The sequence below is a fragment of the Eptesicus fuscus genome, chromosome 8 (assembly GCF_027574615.1).
Source record: "Eptesicus fuscus isolate TK198812 chromosome 8, DD_ASM_mEF_20220401, whole genome shotgun sequence".
NCBI classification, from domain to species: Eukaryota; Metazoa; Chordata; class Mammalia; order Chiroptera; family Vespertilionidae; genus Eptesicus; species Eptesicus fuscus.
In genome coordinates this window covers 97,893,711-97,910,966 of record NC_072480.1, presented here as the reverse complement: position 1 = coordinate 97,910,966, position 17,256 = coordinate 97,893,711, and the positions used below count along the sequence as shown (strand labels likewise).

General features: G+C 47.0%; 1 protein-coding gene across 8 annotated transcripts in view; it reads left to right on the top strand.

Annotated features, from left to right (window-relative positions):
- TENM3 (teneurin transmembrane protein 3) overlaps nucleotides 1-17,256 on the top strand; it is a 439,075-nt gene that overhangs the window by 13,187 nt on the left and 408,632 nt on the right. For 5 of the 8 annotated variants that reach the window (XM_054720163.1, XM_054720159.1, XM_054720162.1 and 2 more), the window contains exon 2: nucleotides 9,639-9,917. The exons of the other annotated variants lie outside the window; for them this stretch is intronic. In XM_054720163.1, the coding sequence (XP_054576138.1) occupies nucleotides 9,639-9,917 (279 nt within the window). The remainder of the gene's footprint in view (nucleotides 1-9,638; nucleotides 9,918-17,256) is intronic. 8 annotated transcript variants of the gene reach the window in all.

Sequence of the window (17,256 nt, the reverse complement as noted above, 5' to 3'; positions counted from 1 at the left end):
CCAAGACGTTAGGGCCCCGGTTGCCTGTGGGGCTGGGGGTTGACTGTGGGGGATGGGAGAACTGGGGGGGGGGTTAGATGTGCCCCATTTTGTTTGGGCTCCTGGTGGATACATGTGGTAAAATGCACTGAAGTGTGCTGGTCAGATTTGTGGATTTCCCTGCAGAGAAAATGTACCTGAGCAGCAATCCCTTAAAGGACCAAGGCTAATAAGCACGTGAAGCGGGTATGATTGCTCATGGAATGTTTGGGGTTCGAGTTCTCCCTGTCCTCCGGCTTCACGAACCGTGAGGCTTCATTCGGTGCTGGGGCTCACGCCATCCCGCTGAGCCTCGGTCCTCCTGGACGCGGTCGCTGCTGCCATTGCGTGTAACGTTTTGCTGGATAAAGACATGTCTCCCATCAAGGCAGTAGCATCCACAGCCCACTCAGGATCGTGCTGAGGGAGAATGAGGGGCTGGTGGCATGCACGTGGGACTGTGCCTTTCAGATATTTCCATCAATTTCTAAATAGAAAAAAAAAAAACGCCCATTTTTAGCTCTTAGATATAGAGTATTTTCTTTATTGCTAGAATATCACTAAAATGCTAAATAATTTTAAAATCTTTCTCCATGCTCCCTGTTCCAGACAGGTCAGCAGAATTAAGTTCCTACTTGTTCAGTGTAAACCATGAAAGGAGTGCATATCATTTTAGAATGCCACCAGTGGCCTCGGACAGATGTGAAAATAATACGAATAAAGGCTTTAAGGACACTAACTCTGTGTCTTCCGGTACCATTTTATTCCGCTTTGGAAGTGAGACGGAGAAACATTATTTTCTCTTACTCTTCTTATTTCTGTGTTATTTATTTGCGTTTTTTGCATTATGAAAATAGATGACACATTCGGGCATGCTGGAAATCGCGAAAGAGGAAGATTTGAGAGCCAAGAGCAAAATGCTTTTAATTTTAAAGGCTGCGATTTAGTTTAGTCTTGGATGCCATCATGGTGAATAATGGGAACCGATCCTAGACTTCAAAAGAAATATGACCAGATGGTCTTCCCATTCAGCTCCTGATGCGGCGCTGAATTTCCAGTTCGGCCCCAAACGTTTCACTTCCCGCGTTCCTCCTCACCTCTGTCATCGCGCAAACACGAGAGGAATCTGCTCCCTTCTCCGCGTTTTCTGAAACCGTCCTTCCTGGCCTTCTTTGTGAAAATGGGGTGGTAAAAAGGAAGACCGAAACCTGCAGCGTGCATCAGATCCGCTGGGCTAATGACTGCGACGCCGAGGTTTATGACTTTTAAATATTAACTCCTTAAAGTGATTCCTGTGGAGAGCACAATGATGAATCCGCCTCCGTCACTATAAATGTCAGCGGCGGGATTAAAGGGTTTAGAGGGTCATGTTTGCCCAACCTTAAACTTCTGCACTTAAAGACACAAGTTAAATAGCCCCGGTTTATCACTGTTTCCAGTTAATGTTTCCCTCCTTCGCCCCCGCCCCAGCTCCCCTGCCCACTGATGGTTAACTAATTTGGGCTGTTAAGTGGGCCAGGGCTTCTTTGTGGCTTGGCGGCCAGCTGGTTTTGTAGATGACCCACCAGAGGAGTGAGGAGATAGAGATGGCTTAGAGCCCTCCTCCTGACACAGCGCCCTGCTCACTGCTGAACTTGGACCTGGTTCCTGGCCACATGGCCAGTTGGGGATCCACGCTGTGAATCACTGCACAGCTTCCTTCACAATTTTTTTTTTTTAGAGAGAGTGAAAGGGAGGGGCAGAGACAGACAGAGAGAAACATGGATGTGAGAGAGACACACCCACCACTTGCCTCCCTCATGCACCCCGACCAGGGCCGGGGATTGAGCCTACAACCAAGGTACATGCCCTTGACCCTCATCGAACCCGGGACACTCTATCCACTGAGCCAAACCGGCTAGGGCTTCCTTCACAATTCTTGCAGAGCTGCTGCTTCCTGCCAAACCCCACGCGTATTTATACCAGTTCCTCCTGCAGCGTCGCTGGCAGACGGCAGCATGTCTGTTGTGGGCATGTTATCATCCCTGCGTCTTGGATTCTTCCACAGCGGTAATTACTAAGTAAAAGTAAGAAGCAAGTTCATTTCCAGGATGCATTTGATCAAAACCAGTTCGAAAGTCGTGTGTCTTAACGCCAAGGGATTGCCAGGATCAGAAACACGCACTCTTGCGGCTGGGAATAGAAGTCCTCGTGATGGGTGCCTAAGAAGATGCTTTCCTTCCCAGGAGTGCCTGGGTGCTCCCATTGGAGCCGTCAGACCTGCAGTGCATGCGCCTGCCCTCCCCTGGGGCTTCCCAAGTCTCATCCTGAAGGAGAGGCCTCTGCTCGGGGCTTTCATTCCAATCCTGCTTTCTCTCCTCGCAAACATACTCGGGTTTTCCTTCTCCCGCTTCTCATCAAGTTAATTTAATTTTATTTTTTTAATTTAAACCATTTTTTATTTTTCAACAACACTGGACCTACACTATTATATTAGTTTCAGGTGTGTATACCCAGGGATTGGACATTATCTAACTTCCTAAGGGATCATCCCAATAACTCTCATGCCCATCTGACACCCTACACAGCTATGAGACTGTCACTGACTGTATTCCTTATGCTGAGCTGCCCCTCCGGTGACTCTTCCGGAACCACCGATTTGTACTTCTCAATCCCTTCACCTTTTCACCCATCCCCCGCGTGTCCTCCCATCTGGCAACCATCAAAATGTTCTCAGTATCTATGAGGCTGTTTCTGTTCTGCTTGTTCATTTATTTTATTTATTTTTTTTTTTAGATTTGGTTGTTGATAGATATGTATTTATTGCCATTTTCTTGTTCATATTTTTTTTCTCCTTCTTCTTAAAGAAGACCCTTCAACGTTTCCTGTAATACAGGTTTGGTGATGGAGAACTCCTTTAGCTCTTTCTTGTCTGGGAAACTCTTTATATGTCCTTCGATTCTAAATGATAGCTTTGCTGGGTAGAGTCGTTTTTAAAATGTAGTTTTGTGTAGGGACTTATAAGTAAAGATTTATACCCTCATTGAAATTTCTATTGCATGTTCAAAGATGGGTGTTCTGTTCAAACAGTTGACAAATTTAACTTAAGAAGGTTAAAGCGTTTGGAGTGTCCCATAAAATATGCATTAGGACTTGAAGGGGAAAAGTTACATACATTTCTATTACTGTGTGATCTCCTTATCATTTTGCAAACACAGCAGGAAAGGGAACTCCAGATAAGGTGGTGGTGACACTAATTCTACAAATATCAAATACGGGCTGTTTGCCCAATTTGTAGTTTTGTGTTACACTCCACCCTTGGAGGGAATGTCACTCCGTGTCTGAGAACAGATAACTCCATTCCAAGCTCACCATTACAAAGGAAAAGACGTGAAGACAAGTCTAGATTATTTCTGTGTATTAAATTCCTATTGATTCTTCTATCCATTTCCCATACTCAGTTTTGGGGTTGTTACTATATAATAAGTGGTTGTTATCATATAATAAGTATATTACCTTTTTCAAAAATCCATTTATGATAATGGGGAAAGGAAGAATTGAAATGATATTTCAAGAACTGATGAGAGATGAACATTGCTCCTCTCTTTCTTACACTACTTCATTTCTTTACCATAAACGAGGAAGGGTTTTAAAAGCCCAGCATCTCCAAGAGAAGGTAACGAATTAATTATTTCTAATTACTGAACAGAAGCTATTAAGCAGCAAGTCAGGAAAATATAGTTTTAAAAAGAAGACAGACTTTCATTTTTCCTTATGTTTTTAAACTAGTGAAATTATGAAAAGTAAAAATTCAGAGCTATAAAATAAAGGATTATTAATTTCCTTCACTTACAGCTCCTTCTACATGATCCATCAGAGCACTTATTTAACTTTCCTCACTTTTATTCATGCTCAAACCCAGAAGCACTTATGTAATTCATTGGCTCTCTACCTTAGTTTCCAAAAATGGGATCGTACTCCACAACTTGTCTTTTTACTTAAAATATATGGAATAGGCCTCCCTCCAGATCTGAGGATATAGGCGCAGCCTCACTCTGTCTTGTCTGCTAGCCACATGCAAGGGGTCTACAGCTTACTCAGCCACTCCCTCTACGGTACACTTTCCAATTAATTTAATTTTTGCAGCAATGCCATAGAAAACCAGTATATTTAAGATCAGGTGATTTTGTTTTGATAGGATATCACCTCAAATAAAATAGACTTTTTAATCTAGAACGTATTTTTAATTTTAATAGAAAAAAAATATTTTCAAGTACTAAAGCAGCATAGCAGGCAAAGGAAATAAATGATAGCATAAAGTAATAATGGATTCCCAGAGCAGGCCCACGGGATCGCCTGCTTTTAGGAGAACAGGGATTCTGGGTTTGTCCCCCAGATCTCAAACACCCATGCCCCATAGCCCACCTCCTCATTGCAGCGTTGCCGTGTGGCACAGGAGAGAATCGACAATAGCAATGATAAGTGTTGGTGAGGACATGCGGAAATCAAGGCCCTCACAGGCTGCTGGTGGGAATGTCAAAGTGCACGGTCACTGTGGGAAACAGTCCGGTGCTTCCTCAAAAGGCTAAACCTAGAGCAACTACCGGACCCAGCGGCATTCCCACAGGTTTATAGTGAAGGGAAAGAAAAGCACATGTCTACATCAAAATCTGTACACGCTTTATTGAAATCGCCCGGAAGTGGTACCAACTCAAATGCCCATTCACGGATGAATGGATAAACTGTGGTCTATCCATACAATGGAATATTATGCGAGCATAGAAAGGAATGAAGTACTGACACATGCTACAATATGGACAAACCTTGAAAACTCTGTGCTAAGTGAAAGAAGCCAGTCACAGAAGCCCACACGTTGTAGAATCACTTTTATGTGAGATGTCCAGAATAGGAAAATCTATCGAGACAGAAAGTAAATTACTGATTGCCTAGGATTCATGAGAAAGGGAGAACAAGAGGGTAGATGGGAGCTGACTGATTGCGGGTACCAGGTTCCTTTTGAAGGTGACAAAAGTGTGATGACAGTTGCACTCATGTCCCTCATGTAGAGTCTTGTTCTTTTGAACTCACAAGTAGATGTCTTGCCTGTTGGTGAACATCATTGCACCGCAGCTTTGACAGAGCCGTCCCTGCTCCGACTAGGTTGTAGACACTACAGGAGGAAGAGGCCAAATCGCTATCCAACCCCCTTCTTCTGTGAAAGGGCTAGCTGTGCTGTGTGCCAGGTTCACTTACAACATTGGTTCTCTCATGGTCTTTTCCACCTTGTCACATACCCTCACCCATTTTTGAAAATGTGGGCTTTTTTTTAATGATACAGCCTTCCTAGGTTGTGTTCATTCAGTTTTCCTTTTACATATGTTCAAATGTATGAGTGTCATAAAACAAAAATGTCTAATCTCATCCAAGCTAAACTTACCTTTTAATCACAACGGATTTCATCCTCGGGTGGACTTGACTCCGGCTGCAATTTATTGTTTTGGGACTGTTTCAAATTGCAATGGGAAACTGTGTTGGCCCTGCTGATCAGGGTCACCCAACATTCAACATGCAGGACATTAGTACTTATTTCCCCAGCCTCAGCCAAACCGACTTCACATGGAGACTCCAAAGGGCAAAGAAAGAAATTAAGGAAATGCCATTAGAACCATTGCAAAGACCTCAATGGGAAGAAGCCATGGCAAATAAGATAAATGCACCCTTATCTCTTGGTCTATTAAAGCCAAAGCTGACGTAAGAAATGATGGTCAGGTTTTTAGCCTGGATTCAGACACATCTCTGCTGCCTTTTTCTGCCTTTGTCTTTCCACTTAGCAGTGGCTTGAAGTCCTCCCTCAACAACCCCGCCACCCCCCAACCCTCTGGCTGCAATGACCTTCAGTCAACTGTCTTTGCTCATCTTCCCTCTGCTGGTTAGCACTGCCTGTGTGTGCTTTCTAGCTGTCTGGCCCATCTTGCTAAACACTGCTGAATTGTGGGAAATAACCTCATAGACAAATTTATCTGTATATATAAAAGTCTAAGCGACCGACCAACTGTCCGACTGGTAGCTATGATGTGCACTGATCACCAGGAGGGCAGATGCTCAACGCACAGGCATGGAAACATGGAACAGACTGATGAATCTCAGAGGGAAGGGAGGAGGGGGAAGGGCGGGAAAAGATTAACCAAAGATCTTATAAGCATACTAGAGGCCTGGTGCACAGATTCATGCACCAGTGGGGTCCCTCAGTCTGGCCTGCAAGGATCGAGCCAAAACTGGCAGTCCGACATCACCCGAGGGGTCCTGGATTGTGAGAGGGCTCAGGCCAGGCCTAGGGACCCCACCGGTGCACAAATCCATGCACCGGGCCTCTAGTCCTCCTATATAATAAAAGGATAATATGCAAATTGACTGGTCACTATGACACGCACTGACCACCAGGGGGCAGACGCTCAATGCAGGAGCTGCCCCCTGGTGGTCAGTGTGCTAAGACAGGGGAGCTCCGCTCAGCCACAAGCCAGGCTGATGCTGCAAGTGCAGTGGAGGTGGCAGGAGCCTCTCCTGCCTCCTGGGCAGTGCTAAGGATATCCGATTGCACTTAGGCCTGCTTCAGGGAGCGGCCTAAGCTGCAGTCAGACATCCCCCGAGGGCTCCTGGGCTGCCAAAGGAATGTCTGACTGCCAGCTTAGGCCCAGGGAGTGGGCCTAAGCCAGCAGGTGGACATCCCCCGAGGGGTCCCAGACTGCAAGAGGGCGCAGGCAGGGCTGAGGGACCCCCTCCCCCACCCCAAGTGCACGAGTCTGTGCACCTAGCCTCTAGTTCTAGTATAATAGGTGTTTCTATCAAAGCACAGAATCCCACAAGCAAGCATCTGTCACCCAAAAGGATTAATGACAACAGCAGAATTTGAAGTGTTGAGGCAAACCTGGCGAAAAAAGATGTCCTGAAAGTGGGGTGGGGTGGCTGTTCTGAAGTGACTTGACAATGATCCTCTGTCCACCCTCGAACTGTACATTTCTCTATGATCATTACTGTCATTTATCCAGGGGTCTATTTTTAACCTGTGTCTTTTCTAGCCTTTCTTTAATGCTGTCACATTTACATAAGCATCGCTTAAACCAAGCCATGGCAGCCCAGAAAGATGAAAAAGTAGGGTGATACAGTGACTGGAACACAGCTAGTAACTGGCTTTAAGTTAGGTTCATTGGAGGTCAAGTTCAGTGTTCCTTCCTAGTGGAAACAAAAGCAAACTTGAATTCGGCAAGGGAACCCAACAGCTTGCCTGCTAGCTCGCCTTTCAGAAGCAGCCCTGAGCAGTCTTGAGTCATTGAGACATTGATTTCCCAGGCTCGGGTGTTTAAGGAGTTTGGGATGCACCACATAACAGTTCATAGGGATCATCGGCTAGACACTCATTCGCAAAGTGAATTGTGTTTACGTACCCGGATAGCCAATAGCAAAGACTGCCGTTTTCTGCTTTCCTTCACCTCATAGATTTTTGCATCAAGATGGCAACAGTGTGAAAAGTCAATAATGTGGAAACGTTTCAAGTTACATTTCAGAGACTCGGAAGGGAGTTTTTATTGTCTTTTAACTTCTCTTATTTTTGCTCTGCAACGTGGGCACCTCCCCAAATACAGGAACGATGCCAAGGATCCTATCATTCATGTTCACCCTTTAAACAGGAGGTTGCGTGCTTATTTTGAAGCATCAGCATGTCGGATGGCAATAGTTAACTATTTTAGTCCCCTTCTTCCCCTCTCCCCACTTCACATGTGATATACAGTACAAGTAACAACAGGGAAGCTCTTCCACAGCCTTTCCATTAACTGTCCGTGACCTTGACCTTTGTTGGATGTGGATTTATAAGTACCATCCACGCTAACTCTTAACTACACCCTCAGCTTGGCCCCTGGCTCACGGTCAGCAGGCTATTTCCCTGTTTTCCTCCCCATTTTTTTCTTTTTTGCTACTTCCTTTTTGTGCATACTCTTTGGTTCAGATATTTATTCGCATCTCTCTGATAAGCACAGTTTGATTGGTAGCTAATTGTAGCAGCAGATTTTCATTATTGATGAGTGTCATTGTCAGAATCCATTTGGAAGTCTGGCCGAGATGCAGCCGATTCCAGCTTCTGATATGACCACAGAGTCAAGCGATTAACCACACGGTTCAAATGTGCGGAGGTCTGGAGGGCACTAATGTCTTTACCAGCAAATAGTTACTGTATCGTGCATCAGGTTTGGTTCATTTTCTAGAAGATTCTACATATTATTTTATCACAAACACTACGTAATACCTTAATATACAGTGGTGGGCAAAAAAGTAGGCTTATGTTTGTGAGTATGTGAAGCACAGAGTTTATCCCTGTATTATAATTTATTAATTGTTGTATCATTTGTTGGTACTACAACAGCAAACCTACTTTTGCAACCCCTGTATAATCTATGTAATTTCTCACACCAGCCAATTACCTTTAAGCAATAGCAGTAGGAAGATGAAATCTAGGAGTGCTATAAATGCTCGCTATTCTTAAATGGTTTGTATTATGTGGCAGCATTTAAATCAGTCTTTATATACTATATTCTTTCCATGTATTTTGATTTTGGGTGGCATCTACGTCTCAGGCTGTCCCATGCCAGCAACAGACACGGAAGAGCCACTGTACCTACATCCTACAAGCAAACACCTCCCTGTCTTCTCATCCAGAGTAGCACAAACACGCAAAACTTCAAAAATAAATTCAGAATTGGGAATGTCGTTAATAACAGCGGTCATTTGAAAGTGTCACCTAATTTAAACACTTCTGCTTTAACTTATTGCCATGTCAGGAGTTTTAATATGCTCCATTTATTAGGAGAGGCCTTCGGGTTCACAGCCATTTATTCTGCGGGGGACCTGATTTTATCATTAATTTTTAAGTACGTAACACCCCCGGTATGTGTTCAGATTCCACTTTATTGGCAAGAACTGGCTTACGCTAATCAATACAGATGTCCAGGTGTTGATTAAAGCAAAACATTTATAAAGTCAGATGTCGGCAAATTTTCAAGGTATTATACTCCGAAATTGAGGATACGTACACCCATGCTACATGCTTGTATTGGGGGGGAACTTCAGGTGAGAAGGAACACGGAAGACTGGCCAGGCCCTTTTTCTGCTTATTCTTGAGGGCAATCTTTTCTCTTCCAAAGCGGTCACATCTGGGTGGGAAAATCCCATTGTTTGAGACGAGCACCCGGACACAGAAAATAATTCTGACAAGCTTTCTGTTGCTTCGGAAGTCTGCCGAGCTCGGTTCCATCCCTGAGAGCAGCTCCTTCCTCTGGGCCGGGTTTTCCTGGTCCCGGGCTCACCAGCCCACCTCTCCGGGGTGCTTCTGGGTGAGAAGGTTGACGAAGGAGCTCTAGGTGGGGTGCGTGGAGAGTCAGCGGGGAGGCCCACCCCCGACCCTCCATAATCGCACCCCCTTGACCCTGTGCCATGCCGCCGCGTTCATGCAAACACGGGGTGCCTATAGCTGAGAAAGCTGGATGCTTGAGGGTGTGTGTTGTGGAGGGTTTCTTTAAAGAAAACAAAAGCGCTGCAGCCCCCGCTGAGCATATACTCACTGGTTGTTGTCTCTTTTTCCCCCTGATCAGGACAGAATTTTACCCTAAGGCAGTTAGGCGTGTGCGAACCAGCAACTCGACGAGGACTGGCCTTTTGTGCGGAAATGGGGCTGCCCCACAGAGGTTACTCTCTCAGTGCAGGGTCCGACGCGGACACCGAGAACGAGGCGGTGATGTCCCCGGAGCACGCCATGCGGCTGTGGGGCCGGGGCGTCAAGTCCGGCCGCAGCTCCTGCCTGTCCAGCCGCTCCAACTCGGCCCTCACGCTCACCGACACGGAGCACGAGAACAAGTCGGACAGCGAGAGCGGTGAGTCCACGGTTGGCTTGGTGACGTCGGCGCTCAGGGCTTCTGTGTTGGTGGGCGATGGCGGCTCGGTATTCTTTCTCTCTCCTTTCCTCCTGTCCTGCCTCCTCTTTCTTCCTTCTGCCTTTCTTTTTGTTTCTAAGGCAGTAGAACTTGAGAGGTGACCTTGACAAATGTTTTTTTGTTTTTTTTTTCCTGGAAAAAAAAAGATCAATATTCAAAATGAGATGGTTCAATTACGCAAGGGGTCTATGATGTGTCCGCTATCGTTTTGAAAAACAGTTTAATCGTGTACAGAAGAAGAGGGAAAAAAAAGAGATTAGCTTTGACTTATCTTGGACCATGTCACCTATTATCCTCTGTGGGGCCTCAAAGCAAGAGGCGATAGAGTTCCCCCCAGAGCCAGCTTGCAATCAAACACGTCTTTGTAGATTCCTCTTGAAGACATCTCAAAGAAGTTGCAGAATCTTAGGATGGATGAGTGAGCACACAGAATAGTTTATTAACCGGGCTCAAGTGTCTGAAGAACAAATTTGATCATGCTTCAAACTTCCTAGTTGATGAGAGCAATTGAAATCCTGGGGAAGCGGGGGAGCGCGGCCTTTGATGTGCTTTGGGGGCTGGGTTACTGGGCAATTAAATCCACGCACAAAATTGGATTCCAGGCCATGCCAACAGCAGCTGTGCGTGTGGGAAGGAAAAACGCCTTTAGAAAGTACTGGGACTTCTCTTCTGACTGCCGCCCAACGCCGGCGAGCAGAACGGCTAATGTCTAGGCGATAATAGATTGTAAGGAAAACTTGGTTTTCAGTCGGTGCCCATGCCTCCGACGGCAAAGCGGCGTCTCTCCGTCCGCAGTGCGTGTGGGCAGCGTCCTTGCTCCTCGGTCCAGCTGTGGCTGCTCTGGGGGCCCCCTGCCTCAGAGCGCGGAGAGAACATTAAAATGAAGGAGCCGTGTGCCCTTTGAAAAGGAGGCCCGTTGTTTTGCCAATGATGTTTCCTTTTCATTCTTTGTGAGCGCATCTGGCCGCTTCGCTTCGTGATAGGAAAGCCGGCGTGTTGTTTCCGCTTCAGCCCGGGGACAGTGGGAGGTGGTACCCAGCGCTCCCCGCCTTCAGCATCCTCATCTTCTTCCTGGTCCTGAAACGGCAGTGCAGTCTCAGCCAGCGCGAGCAGTGTCGTATGTGGCATCCTTTAGCGCAGTGGTCGGCAAACCGCGGCTCGCGAGCCACATGCGGCTCTTTGGCCCCTTGAGTGTGGCTCTTCCACAAAATACCACGGCCTGGGCGAGTCTATGTTGCAGAAGTGGCGTTAGAAGAAGTTTAAGTTTAAAAAATTTAGCTCTCAAAAGAAATTTCTATCGTTGTGCTGTTGATATTTGGCTCTGTTGACTAATGAGTTTGCCGACCACGGCATCAGACCAAAGTCAAGATCAGTTCACCACGTGCACTCACTCTGTTCATTCTGGAAGTGTCAGCTTCGGTGGGAGGTGGCCTTTATTCAGCCCCAAGGAGGACACAGGGCGGTGCTTGCCGACAGCACGCGTCTTAGGACCCGACACCTCCATGTCCCCCGCTAACCCATCCGCCTCGGGCAAACCAGCTTTCCACCCATGTGCATGGTGGACTCAGAAGCCACTCACCGTCAACACATGCGATTTGGCATAACCTGTGCTTCCTGTCCGCCTGCGTCTGCCCCTAACAGTCCCTGAGCGAGCGCAGATACAATGCTTAGATTCCCGTGTGGCGTTTGGCACTGGGTGTCCCTAAATGCAGGACAGCATTGATGCCGGTTGTGGGAGGAAGACCAGGAGTAGGAGGCTGGTGCATCGGGGCTGACTCTCAGCATGGCAGGCGCCTCGTGGGGCCAGCCTGCCCTCCCCGCCCGCAGCCTCTGCAGCGTCGCTTTCTCTCCCTCATACGTGTACCCTGTTATGGCATCTGCGTTGGTAAAATAGAAAGTAACGTTATTGTTTTTAAAAACAATATACCTGCTAACACTATCTTGCAGTGAATTCCCAAACACATGCCATGCTTTTTTCCTTTGCAGAAAATATAAAACTGCAAACTGTGCAAACTTCAGTGAACAGGGTGTTACATCCGGATGCCTGGGAAGCGAGGGGGAGACCTGGGCGTGCCCACACCCCAGCCCTCCCATAGCCGGATGACTATTACCCAGAGGAGGACCTGGCTCAGAGGGCTGGGAGGCAGGAGGGGCCGCGCCCTCGCAGGGCCCCAGGTTGCTAGGACGCGGGAGAGGCGGAGGAGGGTGCCCGGGGCCTCACGCTGAAATGCAGAGCCTTTGGCAGCTTTTGTGGAGGGTAAACAGGTCGCGAAGGGAAGGGGATAAAGTGTCGAAAGCAATGTGTGTGGAGTGGGGCAGTGAAGACGGGCGCTTGTGTGCCCTCTCTTCCCGAGGCCTGGCTGTGGTTGTTGGTAAACATTGTGATGGTCTAAGAACTCCGAACAAGGGAGGCCAGCTGACGGAAGGAAACAACAGAGGAAATGCGGGAGATGCAGCCGCTTTGCCCACTGCTGTGTCCTGGATTTCCGCTGTGTGTCCACGGCAACATTTCAGATTAATTTATTTGTCCTGAGTTCCCAGTGACTAGTCGGGAGGAACCAGATTCCGTTTAAAGTCATTAATTACGTTAAGATCTGGGGAAGCACCCTTTTCTGAGATGTTTAGTGGACCTTAGAATTTTGAGTTATGGAATTAAACAAGAGAATTTAGGATTTTTTTTTCTCATATAAAGAAAACGACTTTTTTTTTTTTCTCAAGCTAGGTTATGGTAAAAACTAAAAGTTGCAATCATACTCACGGTCTTCTCACAGCTTTGTAAAACAACTAGGGGCCTGGTGCACCAATCGTGCATGGGTAGGGTCCCTAGGCCTGGCCAGCAATCGGGACCGATCGGGGCCTTATGGCTGCTGGCCAGGGCCTTCCTTCGTTCCACACCGCCCCCTGGTGGTCAGTGCACATCATAGCGAGCAATTGAACTCCCTGTCTCCCGGTCAAACTCCCAAGGGGACACTTTGCATATTAGCCTTTTATATATAGAGATATCCTCAACATTATTTCATACAGTGTTTTAGCATCACTGCTCCTTCTCAAATATTTCCAATCTAAAATTATTATAAACAATTCCGTTCTATCCTCCACGGGTATGTCCATTGCTCCAGCTTTGAAAGATGGTTCATTTTCCAGTTCCATTTGCCTTTGGCTTCCAGTTACTGTCATTGTTCCATTTTATCCAGTCTGCGCGCGAGCTTGAGTTGTGTCCTTGGAAGTCCCGTTGCGTGACTAAAGTTGAAAGGGGAAGGCCATGTGCGGGCCATCCTACCAAAAGGAGAGGGATTTGGGGACCAGACATGGACTTGTTTTCATTCTGTTGAGCCTGGGAGTTTGCTTGACTATGCTCATCATTCGAAATAAGCGTGAACAAGGCTGATTTCCCCAGGAAAAAAAAAAAATGTTATTCAACATTTGTAAAATTATGCAAGCCGCGTGCCGGATGTTCTAGTTATAACTTCAAAGAAGAGTTTAGCAACTAACAGGGATTAAATTTCACTTACTTATTGATAAGGAGGCCACCAGTTCAAGTGAAGACGGCGCTGGAACTGCTGGGAGGCTAATGAAATTTTGATGGTCTGCGCTTCCCCCGAAAGTGGAAGAACGTTCGGACCGTGTCACACGTCTCCGTGTTAGCAGAGATTTGAAAACAAGCGATAAAATGCATTATTTCACAAAACTAACTCTTCCCCGACCATGGGGGTTTGACATTAGGAAGCATTTTGAGGAGGCAAAATTGTTCCAGTGTATTGAGTTTTATATGGAATCCCAAGCGTTAATTTTGTTCTAAATTAAGGATATGAAGTCCGTCCTTTCTTGACCCATACCCATGGCCGTGGCTGTCTTTGTTGTCCTGAGACACTGCCATGCGCCAGGGCAAACACGGAGGGCCAGTGGTGGGTGACCACCCGGTGGCAGCGGTCCTAGCAAGCGGTGGCGAGGTTACGGAATAGCCGAGGGCAGGCCCTACGCCAGGGTACACCAGCGGCCTGCTCTGGGTTGGTGCAGGCATCTGTCCTCCTCGGATGTCCCTGACTGATGTCCGACTGTTCAGCTTTGCAAGTGACCTGGCCTCCGTTCCCACTGTCTCCATAGATGCCGGGAACGAAGAACTTTTTTCAGAACATCCGCCTTTAAGCTTTAAACATGTCAGCTTGTGCATCTTTCCCCAGAAGAAGCCAAGCATCTGTGGGCGTCCTTTGCCACCTCGCAGTGTGGTGTCAGGAAGATGCCTGGGTTTGGGTCACGCCAGTTGAGGTTCAGTCTTTTCTTTAACTCCCGACTCTTAGTTTCTGAATCACCCCAAGGTCAAGTTCCCAAATTCCCATCCCTGCCTGGTTGTACCTTGAGTTCTAGAGATGCGTGCCCTCCCTCCCCCTGCAGGCCCTCCTCCTCCTCCTCCTCCTCCTCCTCCTCCGCCTCCTCCTCCTCCTCCCTGTCTCCAGCCTCCTCCCCACCCTGGAGGAGCCGTGACCGTGAGGTGAGGCAGACTCGGAGGAGGATTGGCACTCCTCTTGTGCCTCATGGTGATTCGGGACCTCGAGAGCCTCCATTGGGGACCAGAGTTGAGAATGTCACCTTGTAGTGGGCAGGCCCCCTGGGTTTGACTTGGTTTCCCACCTCCGGGCTGTGTGACCTTGGGCAAGTTCCTTGACCTTCCTGTGCTACAGTTTCCACAGGGCTGAAATAGAGACCGTGGTAAACAGTGTGCCGTCTTTGCTGCTTGTTATGAGGCTTCATTGAGTTCAGGTACACAGCATGCTCAGAACAGAGCCTGGCGTCGGATGAATTCCAGATTAAGTGTGTGGTCCTAGTATTTATAAAAGCTGGAAAATTATTATGTTTTCAAATATATGTTTATCAATTTCAGAGAGGAAGGGAGAGGGAGAGAGAGGAGGAAACCTCAATGATGAGAGAGAGTTATTGACTGGCTGCCTCCCGCACGCCCCACACTGGGGATCGAGCCTGAAACCCCGGGCGTGTGCCCTGACCAGGAATCAAACCAGGACGTCCTGGTTCATAGATCAATGCTCAACCACGGAGCCACGCCGGCCGGGCTGGGAAATTATTTTTATATCTCCATCCTACATGGTTATGAAGTTTAAATTAGATAAAGAGTGTCAGGCACCTGCACAGTTCTGGCCCACAGGAAATGCCCCCCCCCCCCACCTCTCCCTCTGTCCGCATTAGAGGGGTGTTTGTACGGTTGGGAAGATGAGGGGGAATCCCCGTCTCCTCCAGGGCGGGCACTGGTGATCTGCAGACTCGGGGATTTCTGTCACCATTGATGGATTCTTTTCTTTTTCTCCAAAACCCCACATCCTTTGAGTTTACTGTAATGAAGTGGCTGTACATTGAGTGGTGATGAGAATTAGTGTGATGCAGCAGACTTCAAAGGCATTAGCCTCTCCCTCCCCTCCTGGCCAGAGGGCGTTTCAAAAGCAGTGGTTCCCTGGCAGGCATGGTGCTTAGACAGCCCGTCCATTAAAGGGCAGTTTCACTGATGCTCAGCAGTTCCCACCATCAGAGAAACCAGTCCTGGAAGATTGCCTCTCGCCTGGGCTCCTGGCAATACACCTCCCACAGGACCGCACTCCTGCCACGCTAACCAGGCCCTGTACTGAGGTACCAAGGGCTCTTTAGCCTCACAGAGGGTCTGACATTGAAGGGCAGTATTGTTACGTGCAATAGATCCTTGCTTTGCCAACTGAAGCACTTCAAGGAACCAATTGACGTGTCTTTTCAAAAGTGTTTCAATGAGTTGACTTTGCGTGTGGATAGATAAAGTCTCAGTGTTGAGTTATTGTACTTTATTTTATTTTTGTTTCTTTTGTTTTTTGTTAATCCTCACCTGAGGATATTTTTCCATTGATCTTTAGAGAGAATGGAAGGGAGGGGGAAAGACAGAGAGAGAGAAACATAGATATGAGAGAGACGCCTGGATTGATTGCCTCCTGCACATGCCCAACCAGGGCCAGGGATCAAACCTGCAACCGAGGTACCTGCCCTTGACCGGGAATCGAACCAGGGACCTTTCGGTCCACAGGCCGATACTCTATCCACTGAGCCAAACTGGCTAGGGCAAGTTATTGTACTTTAGAAGGAAAAGGGGATGCCCCTTCAACCCACTGGGTGAACTATTGTGGTGATAACCTTTCTTCAGTCTCTCAACAGAGACCTTGAGCCATTTTGCCATTGAAATTACCACGTCAGGCCGAACGTGTTCTCAGATAGGGTGGGCAGTGTAAATTTTTCTCTTTCTGAGCAACTGTGTACAGTGAGAGAGAGGAAATGGGCGGACTGGTGGCTAGTCTATTTCCACTTCAATTCTAGCCTAGTTTGGGAGAAACCGCTAGTGGCATTGGGGTGCCCTGTGATGTCACGTACCCGTGATCCTCCCCACAGGGACACCCGTCATTTCTCTCCTGGCTCTGGTCACAGAGGGGGTAATGTTTGGGTTTCCTGAGGATAATGTGAAGAGAGTATATTATTTTGCCTAACTATCCTAATTCCATTTCTTCAAACCTCCTCCAAGAATCTTTCAGCCCACTTTGGAAATTGATTGTGAGAATTAAGGTGGAATTCCTTTGCTGCGAGAAATAAATGGTGTTTCAGTGTTATTCTAATTTTATGAGATTCCATTACACATACTAAACTATAACTTGAATATAAATTCCATTATGGGCGCTCTTCTGGCATGTAATGGTCAATTCTGGCATGTTCAACGGCTGTAAATTATATTTTATGTTTTAGGTGCTCTGGGATGTCAAAAATCGCAAAAGTAATACGTTGCGTGGTTATTAAATCAAGCTTCGCATTAAAGTGCTGCTTTGCAAAAGTATAGCCCAATAGTTTCTAATATATTTAAAAAATTGTGGTGCCTTGATAGGGATACATTTATAGTTTAAATTGCAACTTGTCACTCTTTTAGCAAAAACTTTCATATTTCATTTAAGGATGAAATATATTCATTTCTTGGACCTGTTACAAGTCGCTTGAGCACAGCAAGTTATGATTTAAATGAACTTTTTCGGCTTAATATCAGGGAACTGGAATGGAGAGGACTGTAAAGTCTCCTACCACGTTGCTATCACTGACATGTTTACATGCGTTAATATCGTCCATGCTAAGCGGATTTTCAGAACCTCTAGGCCAGGCGTCCTCACACTACGGCCCGCGGGCCACATGCGGGTGTTTCTGCCGTTTTGTTTTTTTACTTCAAAATAAGATATGTGCCGTGTGCATAGGAATTTGTTCATAGTTTTTTTTT